General features: G+C 38.2%; 1 protein-coding gene across 1 annotated transcript in view; it reads left to right on the plus strand.

The window, feature by feature from the left end:
- The window catches only part of LOC124777374 (brefeldin A-inhibited guanine nucleotide-exchange protein 3), a 301,163-nt gene that overhangs the window by 125,694 nt on the left and 159,878 nt on the right, over positions 1–15,591 (plus strand). The window contains exon 10 of the mRNA XM_047252762.1: positions 1,857–2,127. Within this exon, the coding sequence (XP_047108718.1) occupies positions 1,857–2,127 (271 nt within the window). The remainder of the gene's footprint in view (positions 1–1,856; positions 2,128–15,591) is intronic.

Genomic DNA, 15,591 nt, shown 5'->3' on the forward strand with positions numbered 1-15,591 from the left:
AGTATTCACATTTGCGCAGATAGAAAGAACATCTACAAATATATATATATGAAACGTATTATACTGAAGTTGGTATCATTAACTGTAATAAGTCTTGTACATAAGTAAAAATTTTCAGAAGTTGAATTATTTTTGCAGTTTTACACTGAAATGTTTGTCAATTGCCTATACTGTGAATATTGTCTTCACTGATGAGTCAAAACATTATGGTATTGTCTCAGCTTTGGAATGCAACACAGCATCTGTTTTGCATAACCTTGATATGAGAAGTTCTTGGTAGGCCCCCAGTGGTATGTGGTACCACATGTCTATACACAGTTCACACAGTTACAATAAATAAAAGACCAGTGGTTTGTAGGTGCGGAACGGTTTCCCGATAGCATCCCAGATGGGTTCTGTTGGGTTCAGATCAGATGAATTCGCTGCCCATTAATTCACTATCCTGCTTGTCAAACCATTGTAGCATGATTCTAGCCTTGTGATGTGAACAGTTATCCTGCAGGAAGATGCAATTTCCATTTGGGAAGTTATCAAGTAACAAGAGACGCAGGTGATCCACAATACTGTTCTTGTAGTCCACAGCTGTGATGATGCTTTTGATATCACAGGTACCATGGAAGCCCAGATGAATGTTACCCATAGTATAATACAGCCCCCACTGGCCTACATTTGCAGTGTGTTGCATTTTTCTAGCAGCTGTTTGCCTGGATAACAGTGTATTTGGACACCAAGAAACATTATTCGTACTACCAGGTGAAATGTTTCCATTGATACATGGTGAAATCTCAATGATCCCTTGTGCACGGTATAATTGTTGATCAACATGAGAACACATAGGATCATTTGCTGTGGAATCCCATTTGGAACAATATGCACTGGGCAGTATGCTCAGAAACACTTGTGCCTGAATAAGTATTGTACTCTGCCATCAGATCTGCCATGAATTGCTGCCTGTCCCGCTTTACAGAGTGAGCAAACCTCTGGCCATATTTTGTGAAGCATGTTTACAGCCAACATGTTGTATCCACTCATGGATTCACTGTCCTTCAACCACTTTACATAGATGCTCTCAAGAGTAACATGTGAACAGCCAGCCTGCTTTTTTCTAGATGCTTGTTTCCAAGTGCCAGATCATTATTATCTACCCTTTGTTAAAACTAGTAGATTTCCCCCATATTGCTGCTAGAATTATGCCCAATTCGTCACTGCTCTAGTTATATTATTTCCATACAACATCATGTGCCTGCAACCCAGGAGCTGACGTTCAGCGTCACTGTGGGCAGAGGCCATAATGTTTTGGTCACATCACTGTACATCTACATATATTTTTCTTTGAAGATAAAAAATGGATGCAGTGCAATTTCTGTGCAGTTCCTTTGAGGTGTGAAGTGCGTAGACAAGTAAGGTCTACAGTACTCATAACTGAATTTTCCTACTTCTTTCTGCCAAAGCACAGTTCCTGTTTACAACAATTATTAGACCAGATTACTTTTCACCTTGAATGTAGTGTTTTTGAGTGTTGGGTAGACACACAAATGATACAATATCTGATTAGATAGAGAAAGCTGTTAGAAAGGCAGATGTATTCCAATGAGTCTGTAACAATTACAGAAATGAACAAAATGTTAGTAGTGATGATGTAACCGTGTAGAATGTTCTTATGAAAATGTCTGTCACCCATTGTTAAATTTACAATATGGGTGATAGTTTGTTATCATAATCATGGTATATTTTCTAGTCAAGACTTTCAATTGCAATTAGTAGTTTCTGTTTACTTTATCACTTCAATCTGTTTTCAGTATTGTAACTGCACTTGTTATACATAAGGTTTTCTTTTTCAACTCTTATTCGTGCAGGCCCTCTAACATACCAGTCAATGCTGCGTTTGCCTAAGCCATATCGTGAACGTATTGAGAGGGAACAAGAGTATCTAGCTACACATGACAAGAGTCTTTGTAAAGCTAATAAATTACATAAATGTGATGACCCACAAACTGCTGAAGATGACAGTGACAGCAGTGGCATTGGTGAACAGGGTGATGACTCTCTGCCACGTCCACATTCACAGTGTGGTAGCACTAGTTCAGGGGAAACAGAGGGTCCAGAAGAAGGTTACTGTCATGACCAGAGAGAGGCAAGTGCAGCATACTACTATTTCTGTTTTCTCTTCGTTGCATGCATGAGAATGCTTCTTTATAGCACAAGAAGTTTGTTTTATCACACGGATCTCCAAACATAACATTTTATTTTCTTTTAATTTTCTGTTTTGCATCAGTGCAATGACATTAGAGGTAAGTTTGTGTGTTTTTCAGTGTGTTTGTCCTGTTTTCTTAATATAAAATAGTGCTCCACTTGACATCTTTCAATATCAAAGTAACTACTACTCTAACAGTTATGAACAAGTGGAATAATGTGCAGGTGATACCCATATATAAGAAAGGTAAAAGAAAGGGCCTGCATAATTACAGACCAATACCATTAATGTAGGTTTCGAACATACTCTGATAGTGAGTTTGAATATAATAAATTTCCTGAAACAAAGATAGGTGAATGACAAGCAATCTTAAAAAAAGGAAGGTCCCGCATTGAACAGATTTGGAACTTGCAAACACTTGTGAAGATCAGACAGACGAACAACATTGTAGTCACATTCATGGACTTTAAGAAGGGCTATGACTCCATACCCAGGCAGATTCTCTTTGACATAATAGATGAAGACAGAAAAAGTAGGACACTCATATGACAGACACTTGCAGATGCTACATTCAAAATAAAATTAATGGGAAAAATCTCAGACCCATTCGATATACATATAGGAGTCAGACAAGGAGATGGTCTCTTACCACTTTTATTCAGTGTGGTCTTGGACAAAATTATTAAACAATGGGAAAAAAATAAAAGGAATTCTGTTAGGAACAACATGTGCAGAGAAGATGATCATAAAATGCCTGAAATTTGCAGATGACCTGGCAGTATTCAGCAACAATAAATGAGAAGCACCGCAATACTTACATGGCATCTCTGCCGAAACAGGTCTACAGATATCACATGAGGAAATGCAATACATGGAAAGAAAGAACAAAAACAAACAAGCCAAGTTCACAAAATCCAGAAAGGTTAACAGAGTGGAAAAATTCAAATATCTTGGGGAATATATACAAATAGGAGGATCTAACAAGGCCTCCAACATAGAAAGAACAGGAAAACTTCAGAAAGCGTACAAAATGGCCTGGACACACTACAATAACAGAAATATTCCAAGACAGGCCAAACGCAGGCACTGTAGTACAATTGTACTACCAGAAGCATTCCACGCTTCAGAAATAACCACAGTCGGAGCATCAGGCATCACAGAGACAGAAAAAATAGAACATAAATTCCTCAGAAAATTTTTGGAGCAGTACACAGAGATGGTATACGGATGAAAAGACCAACCAAATATATGAAAGTACAGGCACACTCACAGACATGATCAGAAAACACCAACTAACATTCTGTGGACACATACCTAGAATGAACACTAAAAGACTCACAAATAGGATTTTTGATGTAATGAACATTCAGCGAAAAAACTAATTGGTTTCAAGAAATAGATGATGACCTAAAACAAGCAGAGATCAGTATTGAAATGATAAATGAAAGAGACAAATTCAGAAAAAATATAAACATGAAATCTGAAGTAAAAGAAAGGAAGAAAAAAGGTAAATTATGGACAGAGCAAAGGAAACAGGAACACAGCCAAAGAATGAAGAGGCACTGGGAAGAGAAAAGAAGGAAACAGGAAAAAAATCAATAATCAAGTAATATTACAAGTTAACCACTGTCCTGGAAGCAAAAAATGTGTAATAATAAATTTCTTTGAGACAGAAAAGCTTCCGTCCACAAATCAGCATGCATTCAGCACACATTTAGAAAGCATCACTTATACAAAACTCAGCTTGCCCATTTTTCAGATGACATTCCGTAAACCATGGATGAAGGGCAACAGGCAGATTCCATATTCCTAGATTTCCGGAAAGTGTTTGACACTGTGCCCCACTGCAGACAGTTAATGAAGGTTGGACATACGGAATAAGTTCCTAGATAAGTGAATGGCTCAAGGATTCTTAAGTAACAGAACCTACTACTTTGTCCTCGATGATGAGTGTTCATCAGAGATAAGGACAATGTATAAGGTTCTGTTTCTTATCCTGTACTGTATATACATAAATGATATGATGGACAGGGTGGGCAGCAATCTGTGGCTGTTTGCTGGAGGTGCTGTGGTGTATGGGAAAGTATCATGTTGAGTGACTATACAAGGATACATGATCACTTAAACAAATTTTGAGATGGTGTCATGAACGGCAGCTTCCTCTAAATGTAGAATTGTGGATTAGTAGGAAAAACAACCCTGTAACATTCAAATACAGAATTAGTAGTGTATCACTTGACACAGTGTATTAAATATATGTGTGTTAAGTTGCAGAGTGATATGAAATAGAATGGACATGTAAGGAAGTTAGTGCCGAAGAAGAATTGTTGACTTCAGTTTATTGGGAGAATTTTAGGAAAGTGTATCTCATATGTGAAGGAGACAGTGTATAGAACACTAGCATGACCCGTTCTTGAGTACTGCTCAAATCTGTGGGATCCCCACCAGGTCAAATTACAGGAATACATTGAAGCAATTAAAAGGAGTGCTGCTCGAATTTTTACGAGTGGGTTCAATCTATAGAAGGACCACAAAGAGGAAATAAGAGAAATTAGAGCTCATACAGAAGCATATAGATGGCTTGTGTGCTCCATTTGCAAGTGGAACAGGAAAGGATATGGTTAGGGCGGTATAAGGTACCCTGTGCCATGCACTGTATACAGTGGCTTGTGAAGTACGTATGTAGATGTAGTTGTAAATGTAGGTGACACTACAATTATTGAATTTCCTGCAGGGAAGCAGTAAACAAAAATTGGGAAAACCATACAGTCACATGTTGATTGATGCATACACACAAATACATATAACAGCAAAGAGGCATTAGTAATTCTTCAACTGCTGCTCTTTTTTTAATTTTAGTACACACATACATGTTTTTAGATGTCTGCAGTTGTATAAGGGTGAGAATATAACAAAAAAGTAGTAATAGAGTGATGGTTCAAAAGCTTACATTGTTCCTCTTTAAATATGAATATTATGTTTGTTTTAGCTTTTTACTTTGGTTAGTCTGGACATCTGCTGTAATGGATTTCGTATGTTCTCTCTCAAGATATTTGACCTCTCCTATTTCAATACTTAATATGCAAGGAATATGACTTGTGTAAATACCTTGAATTCTTCGTGTGTTCTCACTCAAGATATTTGACTTCTACTATTTCAGTACTTCACTATTCAGGGGACGTGACTTTTGTAAACATCTTGAGTCCTGAAATTAGAATGACATTAATGACTTTTCAGTATCTTCTCCAGACTTGGCATGACATCATGCCGCATTATTACAACATGTGCTTTGACTCTGTGGGGCACCGTGTTACTCCAGTTTGGGGGGCTAACTCAAGGAGAAAACACAAAGCCTATTGAGGTACACAACTGGTGGTAACAGTGTGATTGCTGTTCCACCTTGAACACATGCAACATCCATATATATAATCATATGCAAAACCCCCAAACAGCTTCTGTTCAAATTACTATATGCACATTGGGAGTTTATCCAGAAAGTGACTGAGCGAGGTGGCGCAGTGGTTAGACACTGGACCCGCATTCGGGAGGACGACGGTTCAATCCCGCGTCCGGCCATCCTGATTTAGGTTTTTCCGTGATTTCCCTAAATTGCTCCAGGCAAATGCCGGTATGGTTCCTCTGAAAGGGCACGGCCGACTTCATTCCCCATCCTTCCCTAATTTGATGAGACCGATGACCACACTGTCTGGTCTCTTTCCCCAACCAACCAACCTCCAAAAAGTGAATGTGGATTTATTTCAAATTAGAGCTGTAATTCTTGGAAATAATCTTCATTGTTTTCCATGATTTTTTTTCCAAAATGCATTGCTGTACTAATGAAACTGCTTTAGAGGTAGAAGACAATTTTTGTCAAGGAAAATATGACCAACACATCAGAATATGAAGTTCTACCAGTGAGCATTATGATGATTTTGGTTGGCAGCACAATAGAATCCTATGAGGAACCATTATAAATGATCCAGGTTTCTTTTCTATGCTTCATAAAACATTATTTGTACTGACCTTTGCTCCTCCCTTGCTATTTCCTTTGGAGCAATAGTCGATAACTCACTGGCTGCATGTGGCCCCTGACCCCACATGTGTGCAGCCTGTAGACCTATCACAAAACTGCTAGAGGTTTTATTCGCTTTTCCTACAAGAAAATACATTTCAAAACAAGCAGTTAGAAACGGGAGCTGGCAGTCTCATTGTGGTCAATGTATTTTATTGTCAATGATTATGCTGTATGACAATGTTTATATAGCCAATCTCAGTGCAGTGCAGTGATGCCAGTGTTCTTGTGACTCATACAGTGACACAAAGGCTGGCCTAGCTCTAATGTTATTCGGGAGTTGTGATGCAGCATATGAGGGTTGATTCATAGTGACCTAAAATGCATCTATTCTTCAGTTGTCAGTTTCTTTTCACCAGTTGCTTGGTAGCCATCAAGAACACTAGGTGAGTGTTAATCATCACTATTATTACTGTATTTGAAATGTTGTGTTGAGCAGTGACCACATTTGTACAGAAAATTCAGGTTGAAATATGTGTTTCAAGTCATGAAAAATAAGCATGTTTCTGTCCAATATTTCTAACAAGAGGGAAACAGAAAATGAGTAGAGTATCTTTCATGCACAGTGGACAGAAATATTCATTTTTGTACAATGCAAGAATAACCCACATTCTTTAATTTGTCGAGGTAAAGTGTCTGTTTTGAAGAAATACAATTTAAAGAGACTTCACAAATTTCTACATATGAAAAGGTGTTCATCTGTTATTATGACAAAATGCAAATCTGATGTGAGAAAGAAAGAAAATAAAGTAAAACTTTGTTTCTTTGTGAGCCACTTGTCATGTTTCTGAGACAATAGACATATTTTGTAGGTCATCTATTGTCACAGATTTGGCGAAAACCTATGTTATTGAAGTCCGTTATTGAAAAGGTGTGACCAGTAAAGTTATCAGCAGTCAAAACAATCTGACAGATCAGTTACAAATAGAGTAGAGGACATAGATAATGAATGAAAACTATGTTTGGAGAAAGTGCTAGTAAATTTATTGTTTTTTCTCTCACTGTGGACGAGAGTACAAATGTTTGTAATTTTTCACAATTTGTTATTTTTATTACAGGTATTGACAATAACTTTCTAATAACTGAAGAGTTGCCACTCTTCAATGTGAAGGTTACAACCAGGTCAGGATTTATTCGAAAAAGGTGTGCGGCGCTATTAAAGAACTAAAACTGGCATAGGTCAAATAAAAAAGTATGACCAATGAAGGAGTTAGAAGTGCGTTTGAAGCAGAGGTACTCTGTTTGTTAAAATGAAACAGGAAGTTTAAAAGAGTATTCCAGCCTCATTATAGAATGCTTCAACAAAAACTTGAAGTGGGATCATGTGATGAGAGTATTCGTAAAAGCTGTAAACTTTATATGAAATCTTAAAGCTGATAACTAATAGTTTAAGATATTTTTAACTGACATTCATAATGTGGGAGTAACATGTCTATCCTGTGGGATAACATATTCCACTTCTGACCATTCTGGGTGATGAAAAATATTTGTGCAAACCTGAAAGGTTATTTTACTTAGTTGATAACTGTTGAATATCCCACTGTGTGTGATTTAATTTGGTATATGTGCACAAGGTGTGTAAAAGACGTCAGATCCAGACATCAACAATGTGCCAGACAAATAAACCTCTCCACCAGCAGGGCAGAGCACTTGTTCTTTGGGTTTCATGGCTTGATGGTGCCTTGGAGGCTATGGAGCCAAGTGTGCTGTCAACATTTTAAATTCCCAAACAGTTGAAGACATAGAGGAGATCTCTCTCTTGCTTTGAAATATCATGTTGTTACACATACATGCTGTGACCTATTGAGAGCTACACATTATGAAAGATCTGTAATCAGATTAGTAAAGTATCAAGATTCTGTTGTCAATAAAGAAGAGTTCATGCAGAAGTGAGCTTGTCATTTAGTAGCTTGAATATATCAGAACTTCCTTCTAGCACCCGAACATTGCTACAAGGTAAAGAAGTCTAATGACATGGTTCAGTGCCACTGAATAGCAGGTCCATTGCATGTATATCAAGAGCAGTGAATGAAGATATTTTATAATGTAAAAGTTCACACATGCATCCAAAAGGTGACAGATTGTATATAGTGTGGACGTAACAATATCCAAAAATAAGTTCCATTCAATTTTGGCCCCCTAGTGCAGGATGCAAGTTAGAGGTGCAGATAGAAAGGAGCTTCAATAATGGTGGTGGTGGTGGTGATGATGTTGATGATGAATTAGAAGAAGAATTTTGAGAATTTAAATGAAGAAATTGGAAGAAGATGTGACATTTTGCCCAGAGCAACAAAATTAATAACAGAGAGAATATAAACAGGCACAAGTAGCGGTGTTGTCTGAATTAAATTAAATGTTTGAGAGGAAATGGTTTTAAGGTGACTGAGACCAAAGAACTGTTAACTATCATAGGGAGGTGGATGAAGGTTGCCAGCTGACCATAGCAGTGGGGTCAAGAAGCAAGGATATTTCATGATAAGTAAATTTTGGCATATGAAGTGAGAAGATTTATTTTTCCAATGATTTGGAAAAATTTTGTGTGGTGATTAGGAGACACCTATTGCAGCAGCGATCTCTAATGGCATCCCTGTGGCAGCCAACTGCCTGTTGTCAAGACAATAACTGCTCTTGACAACATGCAGCTGCCCACTGCCTCACCAGCTCCAGCAAATGGTGCAGTCAATCTGAAGATGGCTTACTGTATGTGCCGGAACCAGTCACCCTAAATAAATTATATTTTGCGATTGTGACTGCTGCTTCATAAGTAATTATTACAAGTAAGATCACTGACACTCCCAGCCATGTTGGTTAAAATCATTTCTTCCTTTCTCTTCCAGAAATCACTGAACTTTTGGTGCAAAATGTGTGGGGGAACAGTTTTGAAAATTTCACTGGCCACCTATGCTCCTTTTTGGTTGTAATAATGTGCAGCGAGATCCTTAACTGTGGTATACTTGAAAGCTTTGATTGAATGAAGCATTAAATAATTCCTCCAACACTAGAACCAAGAAAAAAATTTAGCTTTAATGACATACACTGCACCTGAAATAGGTACACCTTCACCTTCTGCTTGTTTTTCGCCATATCATTGCGAAAGATAACCATCTAATTCATCAAATATAGATGCCTTCATGCTTCTTCATGCAGGTGAGCCAGAACTAGAATCGCATTTCCTGACAAAATCCAGTATTTTCTGCTTATTATTTTTAATGTCGCAAACAGTCTGCCTTCCAATATCATAATCAACAGTTAGTTTCCCAGTGGTTTCCTCCTCAAATCTTTCAATTAATTCTAATTTTTGTATTAATGTCAACACATGTTTCTTTCATTTCTCCATCATTGCTTTCAGAAATTTCTTTCAACTTACTTCGATGGCACTTAGATGCTAATTAACAGCAGAAGACTGAGTTTGGCTAATAACAATGGAAATGGTAATGTGTTGCCAGTCATGCAGCAGTTTTTTTTATTGCTGTTTGCTGGAGAAAAGTATTGCACATTTTTGACACATGAATAATCTGCAACTGGATAATCTGCACATAAATAATCGAGATTACACTGTATGTGTCTTTTGTTCGACTACTTTTTGCCATGATATTCATATTGGATTCCCAGCCGGAACATAACATCATCTTGACACAATATTTCTGTGGTCCACCTTGGTGCCATCTTCAGTTGAGTTGAGTAAGCACTAACTTGCCAGAACTGAAATCAAACACACAGCGACAGCTCATCTATACAGTGCCTGTAAGTCCACTGTGGATGTGCAAACATAACAGCCCTCTAGCGCAAAGCACAACAGTGCACTGGTGGTGAAAACTCATGGAAACGATTAATCGATATCAAACACTGTTGGCATTTTTTGCTGACCAAAACAGAGACCATTGTCTTTTAATGTCAAACAAAACAGGATTCCAACTCTTACTTAAAGGATATCCTTCATATCTGTTTATAATATTCTCAGATAGCTGGATTTCAGTAGCTCCTTTCACTACACAGTCTCAAAAACGCGATGCAGTGGCAACCACTTGTGTCCCATCATACAACATTTTATGTCCTTCAGTAGGACAGTGTTCTGCAAATGCAGATTTTTCTGGCTGAAATAAATGCATGTGATGATGTTGCTCCAGGCATCGATCCTGGACTGTATGAATCGTTTGTCCAGTATAGACTTTCCTCCAATGGCAGGGAATTTTGTAAACACCAGACTTCCTCAAACCCAAATTATCCTTCACTAAGCCCAGCAGCACCCTAGTCTTAGCGGGTGGACGGAATACACTTTTAATATCAAATATCCATAAAATTCTTCCTGTGTTTGAAGATGTGCTCACTGAGAAAGGTAGGAATGCACCGATTTGCTTATGTCTTCTGTTGGTTCCCATGAAGGTCTAATCTGTAGAGCACAACAGATCTGATTGTCAGTGTAATCATTCTGCTTGAACACTGCTTTTAGATGGTCCTGTTCTTGTTTCAAGCTACCTGCATCTGAGGTGGCATAAGCTCTTTTTACCATGTATGTAGGACCTCTTTGCATTGGAATGATGGATGACAACTTGATGGATCAAGATATCGGTCTGTATGCATGGATTAACAATAAACACTGTGTCCTAATGTCCCATCATCCTTCCTGTAGATCGACATCTAAAAATGGAAGTTTTGCATCCTTTTCAACTTCCACTGTGAACTTAATATTGGGTTGCAGACAATTAAAATGATCTAGGAAACAATCCAGAACATCCCTCCCATCTGGTCATACCATACATGTATCGTCAACCTATCTCCAAAAACAACTTGGTTTTAAGAATGCCGTCTTCAGTGCCATGTCCTCAAAATCTTCCTTAAAAAAATTGGCGACTATGGAGGATAATGGACTCCCCAAAGCCACTCTGTCCGTTTGTTCAAAGTAATTGTCATTAAATAAAAAAATACCTGGACGTCAACACATGGTGACAAAGCTTAGTTGTTTCTTTGGCTAATTTGCAATTTAACTGCAAAAAATCTTTGAGAGTAACTCTGGTACAAAGAGAGACAACATCAAAACTAATGAGCAAATCCATGGGACTTAGACACGCAGACTTCAAACGCTGAATAAAAACCAGAGAATTGGAAATATGATGTTTGCATTTTCCAACAGGGAGACAGAATGGATGCTAAATACTTGACCAAGCTGTAAGTAGGAGCATCCAGATTGCTAACAATAGGCTGAAGAGGAACTCCTTGATTGTATTCCTTAGCAAACCATATAATCTCGGTGGGACTGCAGCATCAGATCGAAGTTCTTTAAGTACATCACCAAAAAATGAACTCTTCTTCAAAAATGAAAGCATCTTGCAATTTATGCATTCAGTTGGTCATTCTGTAATTTTCGGAATGCTGAGTCTGTAAGTAAAAGATCCATTTTACCCAAATAATTGCCCCACAAAAGAAGAACCATTGCATTGTCCTTGTCTGCTTTTGAACTCCTAAATCCTGGTCTTCTCTGATGGACCGAATTGTGACTCTTTCAAGTGAGAAGACGTTACTTTGTGGGGATGGCACCCAATGCAACGTATGTGAGACCTCTTGCCTAATTTCATCAGCTTGATCCTCAAAAAACCTGGACACCACTTGTCCAACTGCGGAAATTAATTTAGTAAAGGGAACATTTCTGGGCGTAGGTGCAAAATGTAATACTGCCAGTGTAGCATCGTCCAGTTGTTTGGTTGTGGGATTAATTACAACATGTCTTGGGTGACATCATCTGTTATTTTAGACTGAGAAGAAAGCCATTGAAACTTTGAAGATTGCCTGCTGACAGCCTTTGCATAGACCCTGTCTGATATTGCCCAGGACAAACTGTCAACCCATTCCCAGGATGCAGCAGATGGCAGCACCAGTTCTTCCAAATGCAAATAAAATAAATCCTTGGATATGAAATCTAGTTTCTGCATGCAAAACAAATGGGCAAAACCAGCAAGCTTCTTAATGTTGTTGACCGTTTTTGTTCCAATGTAATGAATAATTCTGGCAAATTTAAGTATTATACCTTCATTCCGGCATCGCAGCATTTCTTTCTGCCATTATTGAGACGAGAATGTAATCAATTGCTGTAGCACTTAAGTTATTTTTTGCAGGCAACTTTTCACCATTAAGAGAGTTTTTTAAAGAGGGGATAGAATGGTAACCTAATGGTAGAAGGTCTGGACTGTAAGGTGCAAGCATCAACTTGAAAAACAAGTTCTAATGATTTTTCAGGGGGCACTGGGAATACATTGATGTGGCTCTGGTATGATATAAGATGACTGGCACTCTCCTTATTGATCAGATATGGTTGATGTCTCCAACTTGATTGGTTATTCACTCCAGCTCTTGACAATGGAGAGAAAGAGCTCTTGGATGGAGAGAAAGAGCTCTTGGTGCATAAATGATTAACCACCTCATTCTCTCTTCCCCTTTTCACATAAAGCAGTAACATTTTTCATATGTTAAACATGTTCTTTCTGCTTACGACTGCTAAATAATGTATTATTTATCAATTATGGTAGCAATTTTGAGTATTACTTCTCAACATTAGACAGAAGTATTGTATTTGTGTCAGTGTGGATATTTGTATTTGATACAAATAACCACAAAACCATATAAAAAACATGACAGTAATGTACATCTTTTTGTATGCATCCACCTGACAATTGGGTAACAAATGTGACGTGCTGTAGATGCATCCCACATCATATTATTTTTCACAGAGCTTTCTCTTGCTTTGAAAATCATGTTTTTGTTGTATCATTGTTGTCCATTGTGAAATTTTTCATTCATGATGAAATCTTTCAAAAACAGAAAATTTTGTTCTGAATCAGCCATTATTCACAGATAAAGTTTTGATCCATTATCAGATCATATGGAATTGATCTATTACTACATGGCCTTAGCTAAATGGTTTAAAACTGTTTTGTGATCAGCGCATAGTTTCTTACAAATACCATTGCAACTTTTTTCTAATTTCATCAACTTATCTGGCACTTTGTTGAGATGGCTGAGTTGCGTCTCTGAACTCAAAATTTCCAGACAGAAAAAAACTTTAATGAGTTTTGTGCCTCATGTACCAATACCACATCATGTTGAAAAACATCACAAATCATATAAAACTCAATTTCATTCACATGTAATATTTTTAGTGTTACAATTTTTACAAATGTTACAGGATTTTTTGCATGCAGTACATTTGTCATTGATTGTGGTGGTAAGCCACATATTAATGTGACATTTACTTACTTCCTTATTATAATGTTCTATGTGTGTGGTTATTTTTCAGATATTTTGTTTAGAAGTGTCATGGTAGATTTGTTTCTCATTCCTATGATTTTTTGTTGCTATTGTGGCTGCTTGCATGTGTGTGTGTGTATTTTGTAACGTTCCATGTTTGCATAGATAAAAATAAAGTTTTTAAAAACAAAATCAAGTACATTTGAAGCTTTTAAAGAAGATTTGATTAATTTTTTGTGCTTTCTACCAACTTCTCATGGATGTGAAACATTTGAAGAAAAAATTTGGTTGTATATTGCACAAGAACTGATATGTTTGGTTTTTAATTTCATCTTTCATTCAACAGACCTTTAGTTAAGCTACCTCGCAAAAAAGTGAAGCAGTCAGAAAGGAAGGAGGAAACAAAATGAGACTTAATATGTTGATAGGGTATGTGATGCTGTTTCAGTAATTATAATATCAAAGCAAATTTACGAGGAACATGGCAGTATAAGTTCACTTATCAATATGTGGTTGCACACCCTCTGCCTTGGATGCACGCTCTTGTTTTGTTGGGAAGGGATTCATAAAGCCTTTGTGTCCTTTCCTGGGGCAAGCTGGTCGGCAACTGTTGTAACTCGTTCTTGATATTTTGGATACTGGCACTGGGATGGAGTTGGCATCCAGGTTGGTCCCACATGTTCTGTCAGAGAAAAATCTGGGGATATTGCAGGGACAACTTCAGCATCATGCAGACAGTTCATGGAGGCACATATTATATGTGGACGAGCATTGTCCTGTTGAAAAGTGTTACAATGATACTGTAGTGTGATAGGTACACTGAGAACACAGGATATCTCTGAAATATTGTTGTGCTTTGAGAGTCCCTCAGTTGCTATCATCTGTGATGTGAACTCATACACAATGGCTCCCCGGGACTCCATGATACCACGAATAACACTGCTGTGCCTCTTCGAAACATTGGGAAATTAGAACTCTCCCCCATGTTGCTGGCGTACTATATGACGATGGTCATCTGGGGTCATGCAGAAACGCAATTCATCACTGAACTCAAAGTGATGCTATTCATCAGCAGTCCATGCATCTCGGCCGAGGCACTACTCCAAATATAGGTATTTGTGTTTTAGTGTTAACAGCAGCCTATGCACTTCCCCAGTTCAGTTTTTATTAATCTCTGACCAATGGTTCAGGATAACACAGAATGTTGTAGAGCGGGAGTCCATTACTTGGTGTTGAGTGACAGTGACTGACATGAAGGAATTACAGTGTGTATGGTTTACAATACAGTGAGCATCCATTGTGGTGGTCAGATGTGGTCAACTGGAACCTTGAAACTTCGTGGCAGATTAAAACTGTGTACTGGACTGAGACTCGAACTCAGTCCTCACATTCCAAAGCAGTCCAACATTGGGCCACTATCACAGCTGAAAGCCCCACAAATCTGGATATTGCATGATTCAACTAGCCAGCCAAATGGAGACCCAAAATGAAGCTCTTTTCAAACTCTGCCATGTGCTGATAATGCTGTCTCATACAAGTACGCAGCCTCTCTGTGTCCTCCCCAGTGATCACTCAACATCAGTGTGTTCTGGTGGCTGTTTGTTCTGTCACATAAAATTGCAATTCTAGTCATCAACACACCTGATGGAGGTTACTTTATGTATGGCACTACAGTGATGGCCAATCACATCACCTAGGAGCTTCACCTTTTTTGTCTGGCAGTGTATTATCTGTATGCCTTGGGCATTGAGTACGTGGCCCAGATATGGTAAGTCACGAGCAAAAAACACACATTTGTCCTTCCGCAAGCGAAGACCATTTTGTCGCAAGACCTGAAATAATGTTCTGAGATTGGCTAAATGTTCTTCTTCCGTCTTTCCGGAAATCACAATATCGTCCAGATAGTTTGCTGCAGTAGGGACCGAGGCACAAACAGTTTGCAGATATTGCTGAAACAATGCAGGGGCGGACGCACACCCGAATGGCAGTCTTTTGAATCGATACAAACCAAGATGCGTGTTAACCACCAAGATGTGCTGGAATTCTTCGTCCACCGGTATTTGCAAGTACGCATCTGCGAGGTCCA

This window comes from Schistocerca piceifrons, chromosome 2, assembly GCF_021461385.2.
Source record: "Schistocerca piceifrons isolate TAMUIC-IGC-003096 chromosome 2, iqSchPice1.1, whole genome shotgun sequence".
Classification (NCBI taxonomy): Eukaryota; Metazoa; Arthropoda; class Insecta; order Orthoptera; family Acrididae; genus Schistocerca; species Schistocerca piceifrons.